Genomic DNA, 27,985 nt, shown 5'->3' on the forward strand with positions numbered 1-27,985 from the left:
ACTGGTTTCCGGCGCTCGGCGTCGCTTGGCGGCAGAGGGAGCGGAGGAGGGAGAACAACAAAGGGGTGCGAGGGGCCGCGGCGGCATGTGAGGGGCGGCGGCGCCGGGGGCGGTTCAGGTGAGGCGCGGCAGGCATGGGCAGAGTGGATCCGGGCCGGGCCCGCCGCTCCTGCGAGCCCGGGGCTGTCTCCGACGCCCTGTGGCAGCGGGGAGGCCCCGGCGGAACGGCGCGGCCGGGCCCCGTTCCTGTCCCCCGGGCGGAGCTGTACCGCGGCCTCGGCCCGGCGCCGCCCCGCGGGCGGGAGCGACCGTTTGCCCGGCGGTGGCGTGGGGTCGCGGGGGCTTCTTGCCTGGGGCGGGGGCAGGGACGGGCCGAGCCGTCGCCCCCTCTGGGAGCCGCGGGCCGCAGAGGGCAAAGTGCGGACGTGTGTCGTTCACGTAGCTTGTAATTATTTTTTTAAGTTACCGTTTTAATTTCTAAACGAAGCGGTGGCTACCGGATTTCTTAAAAAGTAACATACTCTCGAGTTGTAGAACTTGATTAACTTACTATTTTATACAACGTAATTTTGGGGTACTTAGGGTTCGCCGGAATAAAGGTTTCTGCTTTAAAAAAGAAGTTAATCTTCTTCTGTAGTTAAAGTAAGGTTGGGACAAATGTAATGCTACAGAATGTATTCTGTTGTTATTGTGTTTAACATGAAATGCAAAAAAACTGAAGGAGTGTAGTCTGCATGCAGTACAGAGTTGGAGGGTAAGAAGACTTCATTTTTAATCATAGGTTTTTCTGGCACATTGTGGCTGGTCCTTAAAGAAATTGCTTTGCTTCTTTGCAGTTCTGTAAAGCTACATTGATGTGGTGTGCTGTGGGGCAGCTTGAGAATTAGTAGAACTATTTGTAAATTATTTTAATATTTTAAAGCTCAGTTTAATTACTAAATGCTGTGTGCTTAATGCAGGTATGTATAGTTTTGTTAGCCAATGGAAAAACAATGAATATGCAGTTTAATTCTTTTGGCTGAGTTCAGTGGCACCTGTTTTGTATTTACTGATGAGCTGTTCTTGAAAACCTACCTCCTGGCTTCTCTTTCCAGGAGAATGCACTGAAAGTTTCAGGGAACTATTTCATGTCAGTAGCAATGCATTTTGGGGCTCTGGCTAATGACTTAAACAGTGTTTTCCTTGGACTGCATCACCTGTGCTGCAGGTCATGAGGAATCTTCTTGTACTAAAAAGCAATAGTCAAGGCCATGTACCATATGTGTAATTAAATTTAACATAAATAATGCAGGTTCAGTGAGTTAGCAGTAGTGGAATTCATAAGACCAACATGGTGGTTCTGTCTTACCTTAAACGTTCTTTAAAGCTTGCATCTTTTTTTCTCTTTAGCAGGTGGGAAGAATGAAAGGAAAGGGGGATGAAAGAATGTTGAACCTTTTTGTTTGGCTGTATGATGGAAGGAAACGGGACAGAGAACCTCTGCAATAGATCATTTGGATGGACTCAGCGACAAGAGAATGATGCTAAACCATGGCTCTGGAAACTTTCTAATTGCTTTTCTGCTGCTGAGAAGTCTTTGCCTTGCAGTGCAGAAACGGTAGTTCATTGCTTTACTAAAAGCATAGTTGATATCCCAGTGCAGAGGGCTATAACTTACTGCAGTATTATTGCTGGCTGAAGGGGGCAAGTGGGGAGTGGGGAAGGAGGAGACAGCAGGTACCGTAGTAAGTACAAAGTCTGCCTGGTCTTCAGTTGTTTTCACGGCTCTCTCATCAGTGTTGGTGAAAGCAGGCAAGCTACTTTGCTTGACAAGCGTTATCCTCTACAGCTCTGTTTGGAGTGATACAACTGACTGCTTAAAAAGTGTATAAGGCAGCTTCTCGAAAGCTCTGTGAAGTTATTGCGGAGGAGTAGAGTAGGAAAGTAGTCTTCACACTTCCAAGTTTTTATCAGTTTATTTTGGAGGCAAGTTGAAAATTTTTCTGAATTTTTATTGTATAGTAGTTACAGCAGTTGTGGATACTGTTCTTTGTGAATGTCTAATTTTACCTTGTTTCCATTTCTTTAAATGTTCCTGTTCTGTAACTGTATATGATTCTATACATTTAAGATGCAAAGTGTTAAGGAAGAGAAGGAATAGTACAACACAATGGCTTACTTGAGCAAGCAAGCTCCAGCTGTTAAGTAACACTCCTCTGTGCATGTTCAATCTCTCTTTCAGTAAGAGACATGGGGGAGACAGATAAGCGTGTATCTTGTGTTGCTATTCTCATGTGTTGGGGATTAGGAAAGGAGCTGCTATAAATTCTGGAATTTAACATGTAAACCAGTTCAGACAGATTTCTGGCAGAGTGTATCTTCAATTCATAAGGTGAGGTATCAGAGAGGAATGGTTTTGAACTTGGGTAATAAATTTTTCATTATTGTATAGTAGGAAATGCATTAAACTCAATTTGGAAAGTGAAAGTTGTTCTGAAGTACTAGCCTAAAGCTCTGGACCACTGAGTTGTATGCAGGTTACCTCTGCTGACCTTGACTATTCTGGTGCTGCTTATAACCTTACTTAGTTTTCACTGCTGCCATTTAAAAAAAAAAGGAAAAAAACTACACAAAATACCCCCAAACAAACATCAAACCAAAAATGACAACAACCCCCCCTGTATTTCTGTCTATACCTTTATGTCTGTACATCTTGATATCTTAAATCAAAGTAAGCAAAAAGCACTTGCATAGTTGTCAAAGTTGTCTTCTCTGTTTTCTGTTAGTTTACCTGCTTGATATAATTTCTAATTTTTTTAAGCATTACTCTTTTAATGCATTACTTCTAAAACTTTAGCATGATTTTTAAATCTTTGTTCAAAGTAAAAGATGATTTCTTATGTACCTCCAAACTGCAGGGTTTTTTAACTTTACATCACAACAATCTCTGTTGGCTCTTAAGAGAAATATATCTTTTGCTTTGCAGTTGCAGAGTATCTCAGCCTTAGCCTAACAGACTTCTGCGTTTCAAATCATGTTTTACAGACTCATTGCTACTTGGTTTGTAGCTTTTTGGTTTTGTTTCTTCCAAAATCCACTGATACCAGTATACCTCAGGCTGGCACATGTAACCGGCACATTACTCTTAATATTTTACCTGTTCAGACAGTGAGGTTGTAGTAATCATAAAGATAACACTTTTCAATATTTGTTACTGTCAAAATTGTAACAGTCTAAATAAATGTTTGTTTATACTGTAGAATTGTTCATTTATTTATGTAGCTGAATGTAACTGTGCTTTAATTTTCCAGAAAGATTACATGGAGAACAAGAAAGCTGGTGTAGAATTGAAGGATGCTTCATCTCCTCATAATGCTGGCTCTAAACTATTTCCAGCAGTACCGCTTCCTGATGTTCATCCTCTTCAGCAACAGCAAATACAGCTTTCACCTGGCCCGAAAGTAAGCTGCTGTGCTCATGGTTCTGACTCTTGTACTCCACAAATGCACTGTGGTGGTGGTGGTGGTAACTTGATTCGTGCTGGCACAATATTAGACTCAAAAAGCACTGGGACGATTACTTGTCAAGTAGGGTCAGGATTTGCTTATCCATCTGCGTCTTCACTGAAGAACCCTCCAGCTAGAAGCAATTTGGCAGGCATTGCGAGTGAGTTCCCTGGCATGTGCGTAGAAAACAGTGTATCTTCCTGTCAACATCTGCCCTGTTGTGGAAAGCTCCATTTCCAGTCCTGTCATGGTAATGTACACAAACTGCATCAGTTTCCGGCCCTTCAGAGCTGCACATCTTCTGGCTATTTTCCTTGTTCTGAATTCACAAGTGGGGCTACAGGCCACTTGGATGAGCATATTGCACAGTCGGAGCTATCATCGCATGTGTGCGCCAACCCTTTGCACCTAAACATGGCACCTTCAGTTTGTTTAAAGGGCTCTCACTACTGCAATGACTGCTTGAGCAAGGTTTGTACACATCACATTTCTCTCATTCATTGACCACAGTATATGGTTTATGTTGAAATAAGGTTACTTGAGCAAAATACCAGCTTTCATGGGTTGCAGCTTGCATCCTCCTAGTTGGTGATGCACCATTCAAATGTACTAGACAGAAAGAGATCTTCAAAAAGGCTGAGGTAACATTCAAGTCAATAGGAAGACAAAAGAGGCTGTCACAATGTTTAGCTTACAGGGGATCTGTGAGGTACTCATGCAGAATTTTGACTGGATTTGAAGGACAGTTATTTCTTCTTGACAGCTCCAATTAAAATGTTCCATAGTAGTAACTCTTACAAAAGGCTAACAACAGTTAATGGGTACCCTTGGGATCAATAAGATCCATTTATAAGTCAGGTGAAATGTGTGGTGTAAGGATATTCTGGTTTTGGTTTGGTTTGATAGGTCTTGGTTTAGCATTCACAAATCTGTAATGTATACTTGAATACTGCTTTAGTACACTTTAGAACTGAAAAAAATCTCTGCTTGAATTTTAATAGGAATTTCAAGTGAAATATGATGCTCAAATTTGCAAGATGTGTTACTTAAACTTCCAAATATGAGTTTCCAATATAAAAGTGAAATGTATTCATTTCAGTAAACTAAATGGACAATTCAGTATGTTTGGAATTATGACTTTTTTTTTGGGTGGGTGGGAGGGTGGTGTTGGAGGGGGGTGATGGGCGTGATTAAACCTTGTGCTCTAGCATGTGAAATCAGCACAATTAATGTCTCTTTCTTTTTTTAGTACTTCTTAAAGATAGCATGTCTTGATGTGCAGAGTTTAATAGAATCTTCCTTTATATTTGGAAATCTAGAGCTAAGTATGCTAGGAAATACTCTAGGATAGAAGCTTCCTTCATGCAGTGATACTGTTGTTAATTAACTTTGTAGAGTACATCTGAACTTGCATTAGCTGCAGAAGGGAAACTGCGTGTTTCTAGCATAGAATAGTATGTGTTGGTATTGTGTACTAAATGAATGTGTATTTTGAAAAATTGTCCCAACAGCCAACCAGAAACAGTCTAGTTGATGCTGCTAAAATCTGGCCAAATATTCCTCCTCCAAGTGCACAGACTGCACCTGTTCCTATCCCAATATGTAATGGCTGTGGAACCAAAGGAACAGGAAATGAGAAGAGTTTGCTACTGGCAAGCAGCCTTGGCAAATCACCGCAGAAATATGGTAAACAACACTTGTTTGAAACTTCCACTTAGTGGAATGTCCTCCTTAAATACTGTGGCACACAAAGAATTCTTTTAAATTGCACTGTTCTCTGGAAACTTCTGTAAAGTCATAGAAAACAGTAACAGTAAAAAAAACCCCCTTGTTTCTATTTTCCAAAGTCATAACTTGGATTTACCTGTGTTTGAGTACCCAGTTACTTACTGTATTGTTTGCACAGAGTTTTGTTTGCTTTTATCTTTTTACCATTTTAAGAACTAGAAAAAAAATTCAAAGGGCATGGAAGCTATTTCATTCTGCTGGTGTATAAAGAAATTATCTTCAGCCATACTTGGAGAAGTGTTTCCTTAGTCTGTAGTGTCTATTTTCACTTCATGTACAGTAAAAGTGTGATGTTTAGAATTGCAGTAGACCTTTTTTCAGTGTTTTTGAGAGCAAAATGTTATGTGAAATAATTACATGGTCTTTCTGCAGTTAGTACTGCTTCAATAACAAAATCATAGATAGTATGGAAATTATAAATTTCAAGTCATGGAAGAATTAGAAATTGGATAGTTTTACTATCATTTTAAGACAATACCCATTTTTAGGTTTTTTAAGGTGCAACTTCCCAATTAAATGTCCTTGCGAAATGCAATTCCAGTGAATCTTGTAGGAAAAGAACTAGTTGACATATATCCAAGCAAATATGACATTTGTCTGCTGTGCTTTATTTTATATTCTCAGCTAACTTTAATTCATAGGTGGTTTTTGACATGTGAGGATTCTGTGTCATTCCTCATGTTTCATTTCCAGTTGTTTTGTGGGGATGGAATAGGTGTATAATGTTAATTCGAAGTTATAGATATTCAGAGTGCTGAAACACCAGAAACTTTATCTGCACTTCTTAGCCTGTAGTAGCAAAAACTCTTAACCTCACTCTGAACTGTAGGATACCTGTGTTCCATACTGCCTTAATTTTCTATAATCACTGCCACCATACCTGTAATCATGTCTAGTTTCATTTAGATTATTTATCTAATGCACAGTATAAATTTGAAGAGCTTTCATGTTTTACTTCCATTACTGATATAGCACCTGCGGGGTTTAGTGTGACACGACTTCAGACAGTTTTCACGGCACGTGCCACCTCAGCATTCGATAAGATTTATTTTTTACATACATTACTTCGTTGTTTGAGAATTTAAAAGTAAAGCTGAAGTTGTCTTGCATCTTTAGTCTAACTTAACAGTGACTAAATTTCTGTGTAAGACTGATTTGAGGTATAAATTTTCTCCCTTAAAGAGAAAAAATGAGAAAAAACCTTATTTGGTTTTTAGACTCCTTAGAAAATAAAAGTGAACTTGCATTCCTGGGCATGTTGTTCTCTAAAGCATAAAGCTTCCCGTGTGCAAAGTTTATAGTGTGTGAAGTTTACCCTTTTTTGGTATTTGAAGATTAAAATGAGCTATGTTTGTTAAACCTGTACAGGGTCTCCGGAAGTTGCAGTAACAAGCCAAGTTCTGGAAAACTTGCCCCCCATTGGAGTCTTCTGGGATATTGAAAACTGTTCGGTTCCCACGGGCCGTTCAGCTATAGCAGTTGTACAGAGGATTCGTGAAAAGTTTTTTAAAGGTCACAGAGAAGCAGAGTTCATCTGTGTGTGTGACATTAGTAAAGAAAATAAAGAAGTTATTCAGGAGCTAAACAACTGCCAGGTATCAAAACAGCATCTACTTGGTGTTCTTGCTTGAGAATTTGTGTACTCCCGAGTGAGCTAATAGTGATTGCTGTTCTCTAAAGCTTTATGTTAGCTTCAGTGGCTCTTAGTGCATGAGCTTATGATTAGTTGGGGTCTTCAATGCTGAACTTTCTTGGTGTGATATGTTTAAAACTGAAACTGCATTCCATTATATGTAGATTACTGTTTTAGCTTTAGTTTTAGTGTTCAGAGTATTTTTATTTCATCCAGTAATAAGTGGTGGTGGCATTTCTAGTGTTACCCTTCAAATCTGTGTCTAATGATTAACCTAAAAGAACTATGATTCTGTGAACTTCACTAACAAAAGTGAAAAAGTCAATACTGTGCCAATTAGTGAGGACACTTGTAGATTAGTGGTACTGATTTGGGCACCTTTAACACTACCATATTTTTCCATCAATACCTTTTGCTTCTTGCTGTTCTTTTTAACGCTTTGTGCAGGTTTCTAAGTCAGAAATTCCCTTACGCTCTAAATTGCAGCTGTGATAACAGGTTGGCAGTTTATCTGCTTATGAGAGGTAAAATGAATCAATAGTACTTACTATGTTTGTTATCAGTCTGTTTCAAATGAGAGTTTATGGAATGTTTTAAGGTATGTGAATTGGGATGTTTAACACAGAACAGCAGTAGTCATCCCAAAGACATTGCTCAACTAGGGTTGAAGTTCATTGCTCATCAGAACAGTTTGAGATCAATACGTCTTGTATTTCATGCACATGTGTGTTAATTTATCTAAATAAAAAGTGCATGTGAAAGCTATTTATGTTAATTTTTTAGAAAATTAAATTTAAGCAAGGATGGTTCACATTCAAGCTTCTCTTTAGAGTGTATCTATGTATTTCCACAGGTTACTGTTGCACACATCAATGCTACAGCAAAGAACGCTGCTGATGACAAACTCAGACAGAGTCTGAGGAGATTTGCTGACACACACACGGCACCTGCCACTGTGGTTCTTGTGTCAAGTAAGTGTTTGTGGCACTCATCTACAGTCAGTTCCTCACCTCAGTAGTACTTTTGCATACGTGCTACTCTGCTTTCCAAGACCTGTGTTTAAAATCAGCTTTAACTGAGTTGTTCAAGAATTCTTAACAATGCCAGTGGCAGCAAGGTAGAAGTAGGGACAGTAAGATGAGAACTTGCCTTAGTTAAATCAGCATTAGAATCTGATGTCTTTTTGGGTATCAGTAGGTATGTGTATAAATGCTAAAGCTGTCTAGCTTTAGACAGTAAGAAGCTGGTAAAGTAAAATTCATTGAGTCTTCCTTATGGTAATCTTTCAGAATGCTTTGAGCAAAATGTATTTGATTTGTTTTTTATTCTTGTAGCAGCACACCATACAATTATATATGCAAGCAACTCAGCTATCTAATTGCGGTGTGTTGCCTTGGGTTTCTCCCTAAAGCTAAACAAATTTTTGTTATAGAAGTATACAGTGCCAGTGGAATGCCTTGCTGATAAATTGCTAGAAGCTGCTATTAAAAGGAAGCTCTTGTCTGAGACTGAATGCTAACTGCTGATTTAAATTAGTCTATTGAGAAGTCTTGTAGCTGTTTTGTGCTTTTTCATTGGCAATTTTCAGTGAAAAATAGAACTTGTCAAGTAAGATCTGGGGTTTTGTTTTAGTCTGATTTGGTTTTTTAACCTTTTTCGCGTGTTTCCGTGTTGATTCTATTTTCTTTTTTCTCCAGCGGATGTAAACTTTGCTTTGGAGCTGAGTGACCTGAGACATCGACATGGTTTTCGGATAATTTTGGTCCATAAAAACCAAGCTTCAGAAGCACTGCTACATCATGCTCATGAGCTTATTTGTTTTGAAGAATTTATTTCAGACTTGCCACCAAGGTTACCGCTGAAAATGCCGGTATGTTATGGAATGTTTTTTTTATTGTTAATGCAACAGACATTCCAAAGTGTAAACTACTTTTTTTTCTGATTTGAGGACAGAGCAGGCTGAAACTATGTATGTTTCTATGGTGAGACATCTGTGCTGTGTATTTGACTGTCTGTATATCAGTTGCTACCATGTGAATGTATGCTTTCTGCTTTAAGACTGAAAGAATAAAATAATAAAAGAAAAAAGTACTTAACTAAAGCAAAACAGCAAGGTCACAAAATATTTTGCAATAAGGGTATCAGGATAATGTATCTTAAATACCTTTTCCACTGGAAAGAAGTTAGGTTAAGAATGTAGTTGTGCATTAAGACAGCTCTGTGATGCTTTAACTGTTTTGAGTGACTGTCTACTGTTTTCTTGGGAATTTTTGCATGTGTAGTATATAGAAATCTTGGGTTGGAAACAGTGATGCTTTCTGATCTGGAGAAGTGATCAGGTATTGATCCATTGATCAGTACTCCAGTCTGATACTCAAGGACTCTAGTCTCTTCTAACTTTAAATTTATTGGAGATGGAAGTTTGAAGATCTACCTTGGTATGAGAGTTTTCCAAACAAACTAAATGCTGCAAGAAGAATGCCTGGGGGGCTTGGGAGGAGAGCATGTGTCACCAGAATCAATGTAAAAATGCTGGGTTTGAACAAGAGGGTATTATGACAAAATCAAATTAAAATCTTACTCCCTTTAAACAGGCATGCCATACACTATTGTATGTTTATAATCTGCCAACAAACAGAGACAGCAAGAGTGTCAGTAATAGACTCAGGCGTTTGTCAGACAACTGTGGAGGGAAAGTGCTGAGCATTTCTGGAAGCAGTGCAATTCTCCGTTTTTTAAATCAAGAAAGTGCTGAACGGGCTCGGAAGCGAATGGAAAATGAAGATGTTTTTGGTAACAGGATTGTAGTGTCTTTTACTCCCAAAACCAAAGAACTTACTGAAACAAAAAGCTCCAGCTTTGTGGGAGCTGAGAAGGTGAAGTCTCCCAAAAAAATTAACAAGAACACAAAGCTGTGCCTCCTCAGCAAAGACTCAAGTGATCAGTCTTCTAGTACCAAAGGCTCTGCTGGGAGAGGATTCCAGGTTCATGGACCCACTGTCAAACCCACAAATGTTAAAAGTTTACAGGTATTGTTGTTCTACCTTGTTTAGTATTCTTGCTTTTCCTCAAGTCCTGAGGATTGCTTCTGTTAGAGCTTTCTCTAACTTGTCAGTCCTATTCAATGAATAACTGTAATCTATAGTGACATTCTTGAATTGAGAGCTGAATTCATCTGCTTGGAAAACAGACAGTGAATTTGAGGGTTGTTTTTTTTCCCACCCTGCTACCTTTTTCTCAATTTGGAAATACTGCGGGTACTTATTGAGTCTTGAATCCTAGGCCAGTTTTGACTTTTTTATTGGTGTTGAGTGTAACATCTAGAGTGATCCACTTCACTAGTTTTAAGGAAAACTGGGGTAGATCTACAGTGTAGCAAAAATATTTCAACTAACTGACAGTCTATCTTCGGTCACAGAAAAATTGAATATTCCTTGTTATGAAGTGCCAATGAAAATGCTATTAAAGAACAATTTGTCAGTTATCTAGTTTTCCATTGCAAGGAATGTCTGGTGCTTTTATGCTGACCTTTCATCTGTTCCATGTAGGAGCTGTGCCGCCTTGAATCAAAGACCATCAGTAGAAATATTGAAAACCAGCAAGAACATTTAAGAGAACAAATTCCTTCTCCTCAGAGTAACTCTAATACACCGATTCCTGTGTCTCTGGCAACTAAAAAAATTGGAACAGGAGAATCATCCTGTAAAAGTGGTCAGAAGTATGTTTAAAAATAGCTAACATAGATGTCTACTTTTTAAAATATGAATAATGCAACATAATGCATTGTGCTTTTTTTTTCTTGTATATGTATTTGTAAATAGAAAAGAGACCTCTGCTTCCAGGAGCATCACCAATTCCCCTGTAGATAAAAAAGATGAAACTGTATTTCAGGTCAGCTATCCCTCTGCTTTCAGTAAGTTGACAGCCTCAAGACAACTCAGTCCTTTACTCATGTCTCAGAGTTGTTGGTCATCTCGGTAAGTGTCTGTCTTATCTGGGAGGTGAAGTGAGACTTCACTGACCTATACATTTATTATTGGCAGCTGTATATGGAGTTGTATATGCTAAGCACATTAATACACTGATTTATGTGGAGGCAAAAGGAAGCTGTGATGGTGCTGCATAACAACTAACAGAGGGTGGATGTAAATATAAGATGGAGTGAACTCTTTTTCAGAAACTTGTTGTGTCGCAGTTGTTTCCTGCGAACTTTGTCTTTAAACATCTGAAAAATAAACATCATACTCTTCCTAATTTCAGTGCATTTAATATTCCCAGTAGAAATTTATCCAGGCCCATTAAATTCTTATAGACTTAAATATCTGGCCTTTGCCTATTAAAATCATGTGAATGAGCTTGATTTTTTTTTTAATGTGTTAGTAGGATAGTAGAAGACTTGGAGCCAAATATATTATTAAATTGGGTGACTTAAGAAGTCGTTCATATTATGTTTCATTCTTCTAATAGGAAATATTTGTTATGGCATTTTGCTTGTGGTGGAATTGGTTTGCCTGCACACATATGTACTAGGAAAACACCTTCAAAGTGATGTATTTGTGCGCTTGACCTGTCTGTTTTCTGATTAATTTTGAGATTTGTATATCAGAATTGTGCAATAGCTGCTTTAGCTCATAAGTGTTTTTATTTTACCCAGGAGTATGTCTCCAAACCTCTCAAATAGATCATCTCCACTCACGCTTAATGTAGTAAATCATACCAGTGGTACAGACTGCCCTGATCCTTTTGCAAATGGTGCAGACATTCAGATCAGCAATATAGATTACAGATTGTCCAGAAAAGAGTTGCAGCAAAATTTACAAGAAATTTTCTCAAGACATGGCAAGGTAAAGTCTAAAATACCTCTAAATCTGTTCTTTAAATACTTCCTGTTTATGTATTTATGGACATGTTTGTGGTCTAGCTTTGAGTGGGAATGGAAAGCTATCAAAACATGACTTTAAACTTTGTTAAAAGGAGGTATTGTTTTTTCCTTTAAAAGGACTGAATCATCACTTGCATTAGGTTTTTAATTTGCATGTGGTCTTCATAGATCTGGTATTATGAAGTTTGATATATAAAATTCTTAAGTGGCTCATTAATCATGCAGAGAAGAGACTTAGGTTTTAGCTGCATAACCTTTTCAAGCTGTAAGGCTGAATTCTTAATGGCAGCTTAAAAACCACAGTAAAAACTGAGTTTCTGTTTTGAATCAGAAGTGCTCAATCAGACATGGAGACTGTGAATCGGTAAAGAGCAACTGCACAAGGAGAGGTCACTTCTGCAGCGGTCCTGTTTCTGTCTGATCTGTAGATGACATTATTCTGGCATAATCTTCCACATGGGAAGAGGCAGCTTGTGCTAAAGGAACGTTGTGGCCTTGCCTTGGCTAAGGCTCACTGCACTTGGTTCTTGTTCGCGTTGTCCTGTTGGCCATGGTTCATCATATTCAGTTCCTGTTTGCAATGTATTTGGCTCTTCACCAAAGCAAAACTGTGCTACTCTCATGTTGGCTTGCTGTGGGTGAATATTTGGTGATAAATGTATAAAGTGTTCTTCCTTTCAGGTAAAAAGTGTAGAGTTCAGTCCTCACACAGACTACCAGTTGAAGGCTACAGTTCAGATGGAAAATCTGCAAGAAGCAATCAGTGCTGTCAACAACCTTCATAGATACAAAATTGGCAGTAAAAGGATCCAGGTCTCATTAGCAACAGGAGCAGCTAGTAAATCACTCTCTCTACTTAGGTAATAAGCACTTTGGTGTGTTCTTAATTATTCTAGTATGTATTTAGTAGCTGAGAGATTGTTCAGAATACCAAGCAAAGGAATGATGGGGAAATAAAGTAAAATCTGTCTTATAACCTAATGAATGTGTTAAATACACCTAGGCTAGTTTTCAGTTCAGCATTTTCAAACTGGTTATATTAAGCTGCATCTGAAGAGACTAGATCACTGTTAACAGTGTGTAATTGTTTTACCACTACTCTTTCATAATGCTGATATACTTAAGTAACTTGGTTTGTGCAGCTGAGTTAGGATTACACTTGGCATCTTTTTTTTTTTTCCAAGAAAGTGCGTATGAATTTTCTGAGGATGGGATACACAGTTTAAATGCTCTTGGTGCTTCTTTTATCTCCATTTCCTATATGGAAGATAATAGAGCTAGAGTGCTGATGCTAGAGAGAATACAATTACTTTGTTTCTTTTTTTTTTCCTTACTGAAATAAAGCATTGGGAAAGAAGTTGTCTTTTTACACAGAAAGCTACAGTGAAAATAGTGCTTGGCATATAGAATAGTCTACAATTATGTACTACTTGCTATAGTATAATTTACAACTTGATCTCATTCTTGCCTTTTAGTTATGCCTGTTCAAAGTCCTTAATGTAATGACCAGTCTGGTAACTGCTCATGCTGCAGCTTTAATATTGCATTTTATAGGCGCTCGAACTCTTACTACCACCTGTGAAAGACACAACTCCTCAGAGACCTTACCTAATCAGTTAGCAGAAATGCTACTACTTGCACTCCCCTGATCTGAAGGGTCAACTTTTGTAGTGCTGGGATGGAAGGGAATGCAATTTGTCCTGTTATACTTATAGATCATGAACTGCATCTGTAAATATCTCACCAATTTGGGCTGGAGAATAGTACTAAAAGATTGATTTTGTGCTAATGTTACAAAACTTCTTTTATAGCTCAGAAACAATGTCCATTCTGCAGGATGCACCTGCTTGTTGTCTGCCTGTGTTAAAATTCACAGAAATCTATGAAAAAAAGTAAGTTCTCAGTTGTTGTTTTTCCTCTAATACTTCTAAAAAGAATCTGGTCTTATGTAGTTGTTTACAGTAGATTAGAGAGTAACAGAATAATGTGTTATGGTTTTTTCTGCTGTTAGATGTTGCAGCATATTACCTATGCCTGTAATACTGGCCTTTCTTAGAGGGTTATACTTTCAGTATTGTACTTAATTTTTCTAGATTGGTATGAATAGATCAGTTACATCAATGTTTTCATAGAATAGTTTCTAGAATATTCCTGCTGATTAAAAATGCAAATTACTGCATTCTCTAACTGTGTTTATAATGTGCATTTATTTCAATTTTTTTTTAGATTTGGGCATAAGTTAATTTTATCAGATTTATACAAACTAACAGATACTGTGGCAATCCGTGACCAAGGAAGTGGGCGGCTGGTGTGCCTTTTACCCAGCAGCCAAGCCCGGCAGAGTCCACTGGGATCTTCACAGTCACATGATGGTTCATCAGCAAACTGCAGTCCTATAATATTTGAAGAGTTGGAATATCACGAGCCTGTTTGTAAGCAGCATTGCCTGAATAAAGACTTTATGTAAGCTGCGTATAAAATACTATAAAATCTTAGAAAGTATTTGAACAGCATTTAACACAGGTGTATTAAAGTTGAGGGATATATGTTCATGTAGTGTGCTCCAGCTGCTGTTCATATGTTCACAAGAATAAATCAGGCAGAAAATAGTGAAGTGGCACAGTGAATTTTCTAGGCAGTTCTTATGGATCAGTCTGTTCAGAAAAGATTGCTGTATTCTAGCACAGCTGCCAAGACTGAATAGCTCTTAAGCAGAAGCTGAGAGGTACACTACCTTCCTCAGGTTATATAGGAAGGTCATATATACTAGTGATTTCTATTAGTTTGTATTTTGTTACTTAATTATAGCTGGAACTGATCATTCTTCTTTGTACTCCAGCTACACTTAGTAAGTGATTCATACTGGGCTGAAGATTTCCTGAAGCCTTATGTTAAAATTTGTTTTCAACAGCAGCCAGGTTGTGCTGCTAGAGGGGTTATTAAGTGTTCACTGTTAACTGCGTGGTATGTGCTTCTAGAATTTAAATTGAAGATTTTAATCTAATGGTGATAAAATGTAGTCGTCTATATGTTGCTTGTCTTCTGGAAATTTGCTGTAGCTGTATTAATTTTTGTGAAGAAAAAAATGGAAGTTGCTTGTAACTGTACATGGCAGTATTGTCAGCTCATAGCATTACATCATATCCAGATAGTATACAATGTTTACTCTGGGTGTGTATGTGAGCACAGCAATACTATGCTAAAGCTACAGGTAGAATGAGCATATAAACTTCAACCTCTTGTTTTTACAGTGAGCACGAGTTTGATCCAGATTCTTACAGAATTCCTTTTGTGATTTTGTCTCTGAAGACGTTTGCTCCCCAGGTTCACAGTCTTCTACAGACACATGAGGGTACTGTGCCTTTACTAAGGTAAAGTATTTGAATTTAGGTTTTTATTATAAGGGCTGATAGGTTAAAGATTTACAACTTTGATGGCTGTTGTAATGCTCTGAACCTATCTGTTGCATAAAAACTCCAGTTGTTATGTAAGGTGGTATCTTTTATAGCATAGAAGTGCCTTATGAAATTACTACTCTTTGAATTCTTGTTGAGCAAAAAAAGACAATTATTTAAAATGTGCATTTTATCAAGACTTGTATAATGTGTTAGTAGGCTGTTGAAGCCTCTTGCTCAGGAAGTGTCTCAAAGTAATGATATTTTTAGGAGTATTGTTACAGTGGTATTTTAGTGTATAATGGAAGCTTTTTTTCTTTCAAAGTTTTCCTGATTGTTATATGTCAGAGTTCAGTGATCTTGAAATGGTGCCAGAAGGCCAGGGTGGTGTTCCTTTAGAACATCTAATTACCTGTGTTCCTGGAGTTAACATTGCCACTGCCCAAAATGGCATTAAAGTTATTAAATGGATACATAACAAGCCACCACCACCTACTACAGGTAAATCTATTTAAAGTCTTTCCTCTGAACTGATCTTTCTGCTAAAAAGAGAGTAGCATAAAGTAAACATCTTATATAATTGTTAAACTATATAAAAAGAAGATATTTTAGCTTGAATATTCATTCTTGGCTTTTTCAACTGTGCTCTAGCCTGTGTCATAAATGGAGTGTTCAGTGGAAGAATATTAGTGAAAGATTCAGTAATGATTTTTTTTTGTAGATCCTTGGCTTCTACGTTCGAAGAGCCCTGTAGGTAATCCACAACTTATTCAGTTCAGTAGAGAAGTGATAGACCTACTTAAAAGCCAACCGTCCTGTGTCATACCTGTCAGTAAATTCATCCCAACGTACCATCATCACTTTGCAAAACAATGCCGTGTGTCTGACTACGGGTATTCTAAATTAATGGAGCTGCTAGAAGCAGTGCCTCATGTACTGCAAGTGAGTTATATGGCACTATTCCTTTTAATTTGGGGAGCTGTATCTTCAACGATGTGAATTATTGGGTGGTATTGTATAATAGATGCTATGCAATTACCTAATCCACCTTGAAAGAGATAGTTAACTGAACCTTGGAGTGTAGTTGTAATTTTTTTTGAGACGTTATTTCTGTTTTGTTTTTAATTGTTTCTACCCTTCTAAAAAACTTCAGGGGAAACAAAGTCTTTTACTTAATCTAAGTCTCTGGAATAAAGTTTGAATCTGCTTTCAGCCTGTGGCTAGTGCTTGAGTAAAAGGTTTTAATTGTGCTGTTTATCATAAGAACACAGCAAATGCTGAGTGCTCGTAAGTTAGGCGGTGGTGTGTAGCCTGTGACTTGAAGTATTTCTGTGTGAAACAAGTCATGTGGCCTTCTGTTACAAAAAAGAAACACTATGGTCACATAGCTTACTACTTTGAACACCAGTTGGTTGTAGAATTTTAAAATAACAAATACAAATGTGTAACAGTTGCAATAGCACTGATGGAGGAAGAATTGAATTTTTTGATGGTATATGCCTTAGGACAGAAAGTGTATGACTTCACAAGGCTGCCTTCCCAAACACTGTCTCTATTATATCCTTTATTTCTAGCCTGCCTATACTAGAGCTGGCTTCTAAATACCTTGTAAAATAATTTACTGAGTATGCTAGATGTAAGTGATTGAATAAAATTTTCTTTCAGATTCTTGGTATGGGTTCCAAACGCTTGTTAACTCTAACGCACAGAGCTCAAGTGAAGCGCTTTACTCAAGACTTATTGAAGCTCCTCAAATCCCAGGCCAGTAAGCAAGTTATTGTGAGGGAATTCTTACAGGCTTATCACTGGTAAGTTATCTTCCATGAAACAAGAACAACTGTGTGGGCATGCCTATCAACAGCGGTTTTAACCTTGTGTAAGAGAGCTCAGCAGTTCAAATCTTAGTACAAAACTGTAGTAACTGTATTGCTTCTTTGTTGCAATGTGGCAGTTCAAACTTGTAATGAAAACAAAAATTAAGAGCTCTCTGGCAGCCTGCTATTTCCCTTGGTAGCAGATTCATTTAACTTTATTGGAGTTTGAAATGGATAATTGTATTTCAAGCCATGACTGCAAGGTTGGATTTAAGCAAGCAGGTTGTGGCACATTAATATGAACAAAAAGGAAAAATAGCGTTAGGCTTTCTTTAGAGGGAAATATGAAATAGACTGATTGTCAATAGATACTCTTACTACTTTAAATGGATCTACCAGTGGTGCAAAAATGGGGAGTAATACCTGTCTTGCTATTGCTAGGAAGAACATTCTGTTTTAGCATGGTAAAAATAGGGATGTTTTTTCTAAAGAACCAAGAATGATGCTTTCTTTAATATGAAGACAGAAAGTGGTCTGTAACGTTCTTTCAGGAAACTACAGCATCTTTAGAACTATGTGTGGTCTACTGCTGGATGTGCCTGCTATTGTGCTGCGTGTGCCAACAGCTGCTTTTTGGGAATGCACGCTTCTGCTTGTATTGCCACTGTTAGCAAAAATAAATTCTTGGTTGTTTCTAAATCCATTAAATGTGTATCTCCACTGTAGCCAGCTCTGGTCATTTGTTGAATAAGAATATATATGAAGTGTTCTTGTTTCTGAGAGGTTCCTGTTGGGGAGGTGGAGAGGGTAAAATACCCTTTAGTATATTACATAGTATTGTGAAACTTAATATGGTGCTTCTCAGAAATATGGTCCCTTCCTTCTCTTGAGACCTAAGCTTGTTTAAGAGCATATGTCTGAAACTATTAAGCAAATACAGGCTGTTGAAAGTGTAGCCATATGGAGCTGTGTAACATAATTACATTTTCTTAAATCACATAAAACCTGAGCCTGAAAAAGAATACTTATGCTATCACTTACTACAACTAGTTTGAGGCATCCACTGATTGGTATATACAGCTCTTCTAGTGTCGTGTGATCCATCAGCATACCTTATTTTTCTGGTTAGAATGGATAGATAATTTGAATTAAGAATACTTTCTCCCTTTGTTTCACATGCTAGTATTATTGCCAATATGAAAATTATCCTTTTTTGATTTGAGGCTTTTTTCAACTTATATTAGTTTTCTACGCAGCATGCATTAATACTTGCATAATACAATTTTATAAAACTTTCAGGTGTTTCTCTAAGGACTGGGATGTTACTGAGTATGGAGTGTGTGAACTGGTTGATATTATATCTGAAATTCCAGATACAACCATCTGTTTGTCACAGCAAGACAATGAAATGGTAATTTGTATTCCCAAAAGAGGTATGTCATGTATATATTTTTTTACTATTGCCAAAGAAATGAGACTATTTTTAAAACTATACTAACTAAAGTGTATAGGAGTGACTTGGATTTTTTTGGTAATTGTGTTTCTACCTTCATAACTAAGTTATGAACTTCTAGCAAATAAGAATTTGTCATTTTGGGAAGTCTTATGGAACAGACAGGAAAGCAGGTGAGGTGGCAAAATACATAAAGCAGTGTTACTACCTCTGCATGTAGTTAAACTTTCTGTGGAATTATTAGAGTGGGTTGTTTCCACACAGCAAATATACCAACGTATTTGAATATTTAATATCTTCTAAAGTGCTGATCACCTGATTATTTTGGACTTTAAACACATAAGCTTAGTAAAGGTCTTCAGTGGTAGAAGAAAATAGTGACTTGGTGTGATAATGTAAGCTGAAAATGAATCACCATATTTTCTTACTACGTTCTGTTGCATTTTGTAGTTGTGTTGGTACACAGCTCTAGCTTTGTTTTTCAATTTTAGAACGTACACAAGAAGAAATTGAAAGAACCAAACAGTTCTCTAAAGAGGTAGTGGACTTACTGCGCCATCAACCCCATTTTCGAATGCCCTTCAATAAATTTATTCCCTCTTATCACCACCACTTTGGTCGTCAGTGCAAACTTGCCTACTATGGTTTTACAAAACTACTTGAACTCTTTGAAGCCATACCAGATGTCTTACTTGTAAGTTCTAAAATTCTAAGCTGTACTAAAGCATTTTTCTGAGATCTGTACAACTGTTTCAGCAGGGGTTAAATTTCCCATTAACTTCCATGGCAGTTATAAACTATGCACCTGTAATGTTGGACAGTTTTATTTAAGGAAGTCTTTGATACAGCTATTTTGGTAAAATGGTCCAAGGTTTTTAGCACATTCATGTAAGTTTGTTAGCAAATTCAAGTTTCCTAAGTTGGATGACGTTTACAAAATTCAGTGCATCAAAATTAGAGGTAAGTTTCATTAAAGTTTTGTTAAACTTGCTTTAGAAAAGGCTAATTGTTTCCTATTTCGTTGTATTTCAGAAGTTACGTAGTTTTGCTTGCTATATAGATACATTTTGAGGTGGCTGAGCCCTGCTACATAGCAAATGATTGCAAGCACTGAATTTCTGTTGCAGGTTACACTTTTTTCATCCATACTAGGTAAATTGCTTTAACAAAGTGTAATTTCTGTTTTGTAGGTATTGGAATGTGGGGAGGAGAAAATTCTCACGCTCACCGAGGTGGAACAAGTCAAAGCAGTTGCTGCCCAGTTAGTTAAACTGCTGCGGTCTCAGAAAGGCAACTGCCTTATGATGAGTGATTTACTGATGGAGTACAACAAAACATTTGGATACACACTGCGTCTGCATGACTATGATGTTAGCTCAGTTCCAGCTTTAATGCAAAAACTTTGCCATGTTGTAAAGGTAACCTTTTACCTTTGTAGTTTATTCCTCTAAGAGCTATGTAATGTTCTGTTAAGGAATTTCCTGCCTCAAATTACAGGTCTCAGTGTGCTGAATATTGTACTCTAAAAACAATGTTTCGTTAAGTTGGGGGTGGAATTCCAAAAGGGTTTTAAATGTATCTTCTACATTCCTATGATATTCTCTTTGTTCCTTTGTTACCTTTCAACTTTCGCTGGGAAAACTTATGCTTGTCTAGCAAATAATGAGTAAAAGCTTGTATTATAGCACTTATTTAACAGTATACACTGTTTTTTTCCCATCTGACTTCTGTGTAAAAGCAATCTTTTCCTGATAACAGTAGTAATCAGTGTCCTATTTTATATTCCTAATATTTTTATCTATGGTTTGAGACTTTGACTCTGAATGTAAATATATAGATGGTCTCATATGTCAGTGGAAAAGAAAGGTTATATCTACATGGACATGGGCATACTAGTTTAATTGCTTCAATTCTGATAATTTAGCAGCTGGTGTCCAGGCTGGAGTTCAGTCAGGTCCACGGGCTCGGAACGAAGAGTAAAATCATGTCTACCATGTGGACAGAAACTGTTATACAGCTTTTGTATATTTAAAGTAAATTTTTCCATGTAATAAGTTGCTTTATGCTGTCTGCTTTTGGCTAGGGGAGTATCGGATGCTGGTATGTAATATCAGGTACAGCTGTGCTCAAGCAAGTCCCAGCTATGCAACTTACTTAGAAATTAACCTCTTCCCTGTCCCTAACTTCAGAACTAATTCATTTTTCTAGGTTGTTGACACTGAGTCTGGCAAGCAAATTCAGCTGATAAATAGAAAATCTCTGCGGACTCTGACTGCCCAATTGCTAGTCTTGTTGATGTCCTGGGATGGAGCATCCTTTCTCTCAGTTGAACAGCTTAAACAGCATTATGAAACAATCCATAGTACTTCGCTTAATCCGTGTGAATATGGGTTTATGACCTTAACTGAACTCCTGAAGAGTCTACCTTACTTGGTTGAGGTATGTAAGCTCTTTTTCCTTTCTAGTGTGTTTCATACTCTGAAAAGAGATTGTGAATGGAGGATACAGAAGTATTCACTCTTAATTCGTTCTTTTTCCTTTTTCTAATAGGTTTTTATCAATGGTGCAGCGGAATATGTGAAGCTTACAAATCTGTACATGTTTGCAAAGAATGTAAGGTCCTTACTTCACACTTACCATTATCAGCAGATTTTTCTTCATGAGTTCCCAGTAGCATACAGCAAATACACAGGAGAAGTGCTGCAACCTAAAGCATATGGATGCAGTAATTTAGAAGAGCTCCTGGGAGCAATTCCACAGGTGTGAAGAATTCCATTTTGCACAATTACATTGAGATTTCTGCATGGATTAAAAATAATTACACAACTGTAGTTCCTGTTAACTGGTGTGAGTTACTGGAGTACTTACTTTCCCTAAGGAGTTTTATACCAGTTATATTTTAATAGCTTCTGAGAAGTCTAGACTGTGTAATAATAAAATTTTTTTTAATGTTTTGGTCAAATTTTGCTTAAGAAGTGCTCTTGGTGAGGCCATAAACATCCTTGGTGTCTTTATCAAGTGAGATAGTTGATTTCTGTTTTGAATGAATGAATGGCTGTACAGTACTGAAGCTTCATTTTGATCAGAGTAGATTATTGGTTTTAGAATTGAAGAGTTGGGGAATCTTGTCAGAAGTGCCACATAGTGGAACTTGGCTGTGGCATCTTCTTGTTATCCATGTGTCCAGGTGCTCTAGGATAATTTTGTGACCCAGTTCATGGCTAGAAGCTTTCCTTTTAAGTAAGTTAATATTTCTGAAGAGTGACAAAATGGAATTTTGCAACTCTCTATTAAATATATAGTTTTGTTAATGGAGTTAATATGCTTTCTAGCCCTATAATTTGACTTTGGCATGAAGTATTTTGAGACAAAGCTTTTACTTGGGTAGTATAGTACAGTTAGCAACATGATTTAGTTTACTTTTAGAAATAATGTCAGTGCAAGGCTAGATGAAAGGCAGTAAGCTGCTTTAGGCTTTGAGCTTAGTATGTGCTGATATTTAATTCTGCTTTTTTCTCTATAGGTGGTCTGGATTAAAGGACATGGCCATAAGAGAATTGTGGTACTAAAGAATGATATGAAAAGTAAGCCATTGTCAATTTTGACCAGTATCTTTGTTTCCTTTTTTCTGTTTTTTTTAAGAGGTGACTTTAGTAAGCACACCAAATGAACTCGCCTTTTTGTAGCTCGTTTTAGCTCACCTAGTTTTCCCCCTGCTGATCATGTGGATGATCACGGAAATCAACTTGCTGACAGCAATGAGGATATTATGGAGACCCCAGGATCCACTTCATCCATGGAACTAAGTCTAGGAGCACCTAGCAATGGTAATGCAAAATTTATAAATATATATATGAAATTTATTACCTTAAGGGAAATAAGCAGAGTAATCAAAGCAGTATGGGGAAAGCTGTGTGAGCTAGTCAATCTGAACTCTGTGGAAATGCTTTATGGCTTGAACTTCTCCCAAAGTATACAGTTAGGCATGTGTCTTCCTGACAAGGGCATCTATTGTCCTCAGCTGTCAGTGTGTATATATATATATAGCTGCTAGAGTACTGTTTCCCATAGATTTTAGTGGAAATTTAAGTCTATAAGCATAAAGCTTATGAGATGATGATCAGTAACAGCTTCTGCTAAGAATGTCTCCTGTATTCTGATGAGAATTCTGTTGTGGTTTTATGTTGATTCTGTAGTGGTGTTATTTGCAAAACATAATGGTAGTCCTGCTGGTATAAATCTGTCTCCAAATAAAAATATCTGGGAAATCATGAACTCATCATTTGTATCTTGCCGTGGTCTCCAATTCTTCAGGTTGGAAAATTTGTGGAGTGGTTCTTGAGGCACTAGTTCAGAAGTCCAGGCTTGTCTCTTTTAATAAGGGCAAGTCACTTTATTTTGAAACTTTCAGCTTAATTTTCACATGTAAATGTGTTAGGTGGTACATAAATAGTTGATAGGATATTGGCATGTCTGCAGGGGAGTTGTCTGGTAACTGGCCCTTCTCTGTTGAAGACTTTGTTTAGGACTTCTTTCTTCAGCTCTCCTTCTATTACTCAAGTTTGACAAATACGAGATTTTACTATAGGGGTATATTTACTCAGGGAAGCAATAGTTTCAGAATACTATCGCTTTGTCTGCTGTATTGTACTCAGTTAGATGCTTTCGATCCAGCAAAGTAACTCTTGAATGAATCTGAGGTTGGTTAGCATTAATTAAATTAGTTTAATATTAGTATTTCAAATACAGCATAGCTCTCAAATCCTCAGAGTCGCACCTGAAGATTTCACATTTACCAGCTCTGAAATAGTGACATCTTCACAGCTTTACAGATACTTTGAAAGATCTTTCCTTATTTTTGCAGTTTCTAATCAAACTGAGCAAGAACTTCTTTGCCTCACAAATACATCTCCCGTCGACCTGTTGTGTGAGCCAGTTCCTTCCTGCCTACCATCCCCGCAACTGAGACCTGATCCAGTGGTTCTGGAGTCTGCAGACCTCATTCAGTTTGAGGAACGCCCTGCACCCCCCTCTGGTAAGGTTGCTTGCCTGTGTTTTTTATTACTTATGGATGATAACTTACATACTTTGGAAACTAAAGTGTCAAATGGTTGATTATATAAAGTTTAGTTTAAATAAATACATATACTGCATAATGGGATGTATTGGAAATGAAGGTGGCTTTCATCAGAAACTCATGAGTACTTGACGATAAGTACCCTACTGTGACTTCCTGGGGTGAACTCCACAGGGACCGTATTCACCACTAAAATTGCATTTTGCCAACCTGTAGCAACCTTTTCACCACACTCATCTCTTAGTTCTCACATTAAGTCGCTCAGTGCTCAAAAAAGCACTAAATTAAACCTGAATAGTACATGTTTGCTTCTGGCTCTGTCTGCATTATCACATCAGCTGCAAAAGTGAACATGACGTATCTTCTGGTTTCCGATCAGGCTGACAAGTTCTTTCTAAATGTTTTATTGCCTATTACTAGAGAAATAAGTTATTTTCCAAGAACAGACCATCAGTAAATTGAGTTGCGTTATTTATTCTAGAGATAATGATATTAACAGAAGAAGAAAAACAAAGAATTGCTACCACGGCTCAAGAAGATTTTACCTCTGGTTCTGTGGTATCTCACACCACAGAGGGTGCTTCAGTGCCTCCCTGTCAGTCATCTGAAACCCAACTAAACAAGGAAGCAATGGACAGCCCAGCCAAAAAGCAACATAAAAACAAGGTGAAATTGGCAGCAAACTTCTCACTTGCACCTGTAACCAAGCTTTAACTCTTTCTTTTTAGTGTGAAGGACAAATACCTATGGACTTTGCACAAAGTAAAGCTATTTGCTAGCCCTTATGTATTTTAATGAAAGGCCTAAAAGAATTAATTTGTATTTAATGTATTCTGTGAAGATTTTGTTCCTTTTACACTGAACACAGCTGTTAGTAGAGCAGATCTTTTCTATTATTTGGAAAAAAACCTGGCATTCGTTAAATTACTCTTCAATTTTACATTTTCTCACAAATGTGTGTTCAGTAAAAGCAAAATACTAATTCAACTAAAATGGAACAAATTTTATTTTCTTTAAGCCTTGTTGGTGGTGTAATCATACATGTAGCATACTGTACTCTATAGGCTGTTGCTTATTGGTATTGTTTCAGACAGTATTAATAAAATGCATGATCTGTCTTTCAAAAGCCTGTTGATAAATTTAAACTTGCTGACCTGAAATGACAAGAGTGAGGGAGTTGATTTTACTCCAGAGGAGAAACTTGTTCTCCAATGTTTCAGATGACTCGTAACTGCATTGGGAATTCTTTTGTCTAAAGATGTCTGTAGAAGATTATGTGGATTTTTTTTGTAAAACTTGTTTTAAATCTTTTCTGTAGCTTTTAGTTCCATTAAGGAGCTTTCTAGGACATGGATGCTTTAAGCTTCCCTTTTATATTTAGTTCCAGTCTGGCATGGATTTGGTTAAGGAAAAGACTGTCTTGGTGTCATGAGTTTAAGATACAGACACACACATTTTATTGTGTCTAGAAATGAAGTTAGGAAGATTCTGATATTTCTGAAATATGCATTTAATGCATAAATTACAGATAATGGAGCAGGTCTTATTAAAACGGATTGTGATAGAAGGTATTGATGCTATTTCCACCTGTAAGGAAAGTTCTAACTGCATGTGGAAATGCTAAGGTTGTTCTGCTTAACCTTGTTTTCTATTTTTAAGAAGCATGTTCAGTAAATGGGAAGCTTATTCTTTGATGTGCTGTCTTCTAGCTGTGTCCGTTTTTAGAATAAAACTTACTCCTAGTGTTGGAAGCTTTTTTCAATTTGTGGTATCTTGTGTTGGCTTTTGAAAGGGCCAGCTTTGGAAGAGAGCTTAAGTCAGTGGATGACCTTAACTCTAGTTAGCGGAAACGTCCAGTGTATGAGACTTTATACCCATTCTGGGTAACCGTGGCATTTACAATGGGTTGTATTTGCCAGGCAGCAAATAAATTGCTTGTAGTATTGAAAGAACCTATACTAGAGGTTTTCCACTGGCCGAGTATTTCTTAGGTGGATTCTATTGTAATGTACAAGAGATGGAACATGGGCTCTAATTTCTCAGCCAGCATCAGGAAATGCCACTGAATAATGGCTATAGACAGAATTTTACTAGTCAGATTTTCTTATAAAATCTTTTAAACTTAGGCAAGTATTACCAGTAGTGAACTTATAGCCATTGTGAATGCAGAGAAACACTTGGAAGTTTTTCTGAGCATTATGGCACAGTATTTTGAGTCCTTCATAAACCTCTACAGACATACTACTATAAAAGAGAAATTCAGAAGTAAGGCTTCTTGGAATGCTTCTAATGAGTTAAATGCAAGAACATCTGTTTTCACGTTAAGTTTGGTAAGGTTAACACTGATCAGTCTAGATCTGTTTCAGAAAAGCGTGCATTGGAGAAAAGACCAACCTGAAATATATTTTCATGAGATGCAGTGACAAGTCATCTGGAGTACTAAAGAAAACCAGGTTTTTGCTTCAGAGGAAAACATGGTATTTGTCAAAGTGAGTGTGGTCGTTATACCATTTATGGAGGTCAGCATATCTTTTCTGGGTTCACGTGTGATTCTGATGAAACCGCTGTTTGAAAGTAATAGAATAAGACTTTTGAGAAGTTGTGTTCATAGTGTAACAAAATAGCTATCTGAATTGCAATATATTTTTTTATCCAAAGGGGTAAATGAATGATGTGACTTACAGATTTAAAAGCATTACAACCATGAAATTCTTTAATTTAACAATTAAATGTACTACTTCAGATTCATGTCTGTTTAAAAGATGTCACTGAAGCCCTCAATTTATGCACTATGTTTTTTTTGGAATGGGAGGGAGGAGAAAAAATTCTTTTCTTAGCTGTCTACTTTGTTTGGACACTTTCTTTTGTGGCTCAAGTGCTGTTTTGTGTGTTGGGACCAAACAGTTGTGTCAATAAAATTTTCAAGCAAGCATAACTCTTGTCCTTGTCTGAAGACCTGAAGAAAAAAACCTGTCCTAGAATCCTTAACTTGCTGTGTCACATTAAGCATAATTATCCAGGCAGAGCAGAGAGCTGAAGTTTGGGGGTTATGGTGGGGTTTTTGTCTTTACCAAATCTGCTACCTGCTCTGTGGAGAATGAGGCTTTTCCTAATTTTTGCAATTCAGCTGTTAGCAGATGCAGTCAGTATCTGTTTTGCTGCTCTTCATACAACTTAAGGCTTGGATATTTTTCTTCAGAAGGAAACTGTACTATTATCAGCCTTAAAGAGAAAAATGGGGGAAGGAATGTAGATGTAACATGTGGAAGTAAGGTTTTCTTCCTGAGTTTCAGTTTTGCTTTGAAATGTTAAAGTTGATGTGAATAATGTCATATGGAGTGTTTCTGTGCCATAAAGTTAAGTCACTTTCGAGTTACGATAGCCTTGTTTTCCAGCTTGCTGAAGACAGTAATTACCCAGGAACTACAAGTCTGGCAAGCAAGTTACTTTGTAGCTTCACTAGAGTACTTTGAACTTTACTTCAGAATCTAACAGAACAATTAAAAGAAAATCTGCAACTAAATTGGACTGTTCTGTCATCTCACAGCTTTATGGACAAAAGTAAAGAGCTGGGTGAGCTGCTCCTGGCTTTCTCTTTTTTGTGGTGTAATTACATATTCTCACTTTAGCAGACTCTTCCACTTAACAGTTCCATTGAGTAAATGTCAGGTCTGCTGCAGGTAAGTGATTGCTTGACCTTGCAAAGTAGTTGCTTGATCAGCAAACAATTTTCAAGTAACTACCTTAAAAAAATTTGTTTAGCAGAAAACGCTCCATAAATAGTGTAATAAATATAATTCTTTAAAAAGAAGGGCAGGCAATTTACAAAAACATTCTATAGCATCTTAATCAACACCACAAACTGTAAAAGCACCACTCTAATTTTGTTCTTTCAGTAGTTGTGAATGTTTTAAGTATGCATGAGTAAAATCCCTCATACCACCTGGTGTGTGAATGCATTCAAAAAGGTGAGCTTGATTTTAATTTTTCTTTTGTTATCATGCTGCAAACATTCCCGCTTTTATTCTCATTTTTATATTAAGCTATCTGTTTAACTTAGTAAAATGTTTTTAAAAGTCATGATGGAAACAACTTGATGGGTTTTTTTTTTCTGAAGTTAATATGGCTTGTTTTGTCTACTATAACGTAACAGGACAGGGTGTAATTGCATGGTGAACTGTGGTTTAACTCCTATTTCTATTAACTGTAACTTAAAAAAACCCAAACCAAAAACCACGCAAGGAGAGGCCTGGGCATAATGCCAGAGAAGGGCATTAAGGAAGCGACTGACTTAGTTGGTATTTAAGGTGTAATATGGAATAATGCTGAGGGGAAGAGTGCCTGTGGAAGAGAACAGAACATAAGTCTGTTTCTTAACCTTTTGAAGTTTCTGAACAGAGGAGCTGACAAGGCTTTTCCTTTGGACAAAGCAAGGCTTTTAGGTGTGAAAGAGTATAA

The 27,985-nt window shown here is 37.3% G+C and overlaps 1 protein-coding gene across 6 annotated transcripts; it reads left to right on the forward strand.

The window, feature by feature from the left end:
* Nucleotides 1-26,462, forward strand: MARF1 (meiosis regulator and mRNA stability factor 1). Of its 6 annotated transcripts, none has more exons than XM_075105202.1 (27): nt 1-118; nt 1,393-1,597; nt 3,291-3,956; nt 4,997-5,171; nt 6,642-6,868; nt 7,760-7,877; nt 8,604-8,776; nt 9,501-9,935; nt 10,455-10,624; nt 10,728-10,883; nt 11,561-11,750; nt 12,470-12,648; nt 13,600-13,680; nt 14,015-14,251; nt 15,040-15,159; nt 15,509-15,684; nt 15,905-16,125; nt 16,849-16,991; nt 18,297-18,430; nt 18,942-19,144; nt 19,641-19,868; nt 20,659-20,889; nt 21,001-21,210; nt 21,974-22,034; nt 22,137-22,277; nt 23,315-23,485; nt 24,009-26,462. In XM_075105202.1, exons 2-27 carry the CDS (start codon nt 1,451-1,453, stop codon nt 24,239-24,241), a joined length of 5,226 nt encoding a protein of 1,741 aa, XP_074961303.1. In that variant the 5' UTR covers nt 1-118; nt 1,393-1,450; the 3' UTR covers nt 24,242-26,462. The 6 variants fall into 6 exon arrangements, with proteins under 6 accessions (XP_074961303.1, XP_074961307.1, XP_074961302.1 ...); XM_075105206.1 differs by having other exon boundaries at nt 2-118; nt 3,291-3,440; XM_075105201.1 differs by having other exon boundaries at nt 11-118; nt 1,390-1,597.
* The last annotated feature ends 1,523 nt before the right edge of the window (nt 26,463-27,985 follow it).

This window comes from Phalacrocorax aristotelis, chromosome 10 (assembly GCF_949628215.1).
Source record: "Phalacrocorax aristotelis chromosome 10, bGulAri2.1, whole genome shotgun sequence".
Taxonomy (NCBI): Eukaryota; Metazoa; Chordata; class Aves; order Suliformes; family Phalacrocoracidae; genus Phalacrocorax; species Phalacrocorax aristotelis.

What these genes read in the sequence shown, in the direction of transcription:
- MARF1 (XM_075105202.1), top strand. Translation starts at nt 1,451, where the DNA reads ATGATGGAAGGAAACGGGACAGAGAACCTCTGCAATAGATCATTTGGA. An exon ending in AATTTGTATTCCCAAAAGAG is followed by an intron (nt 18,431 to 18,941) that starts GTATGTCATGTA and finishes TTTCAATTTTAG; the next exon opens with AACGTACACAAGAAGAAATT. An exon ending in TCCTGGGAGCAATTCCACAG is followed by an intron (nt 21,211 to 21,973) that starts GTGTGAAGAATT and finishes TTTTCTCTATAG; the next exon opens with GTGGTCTGGATTAAAGGACA.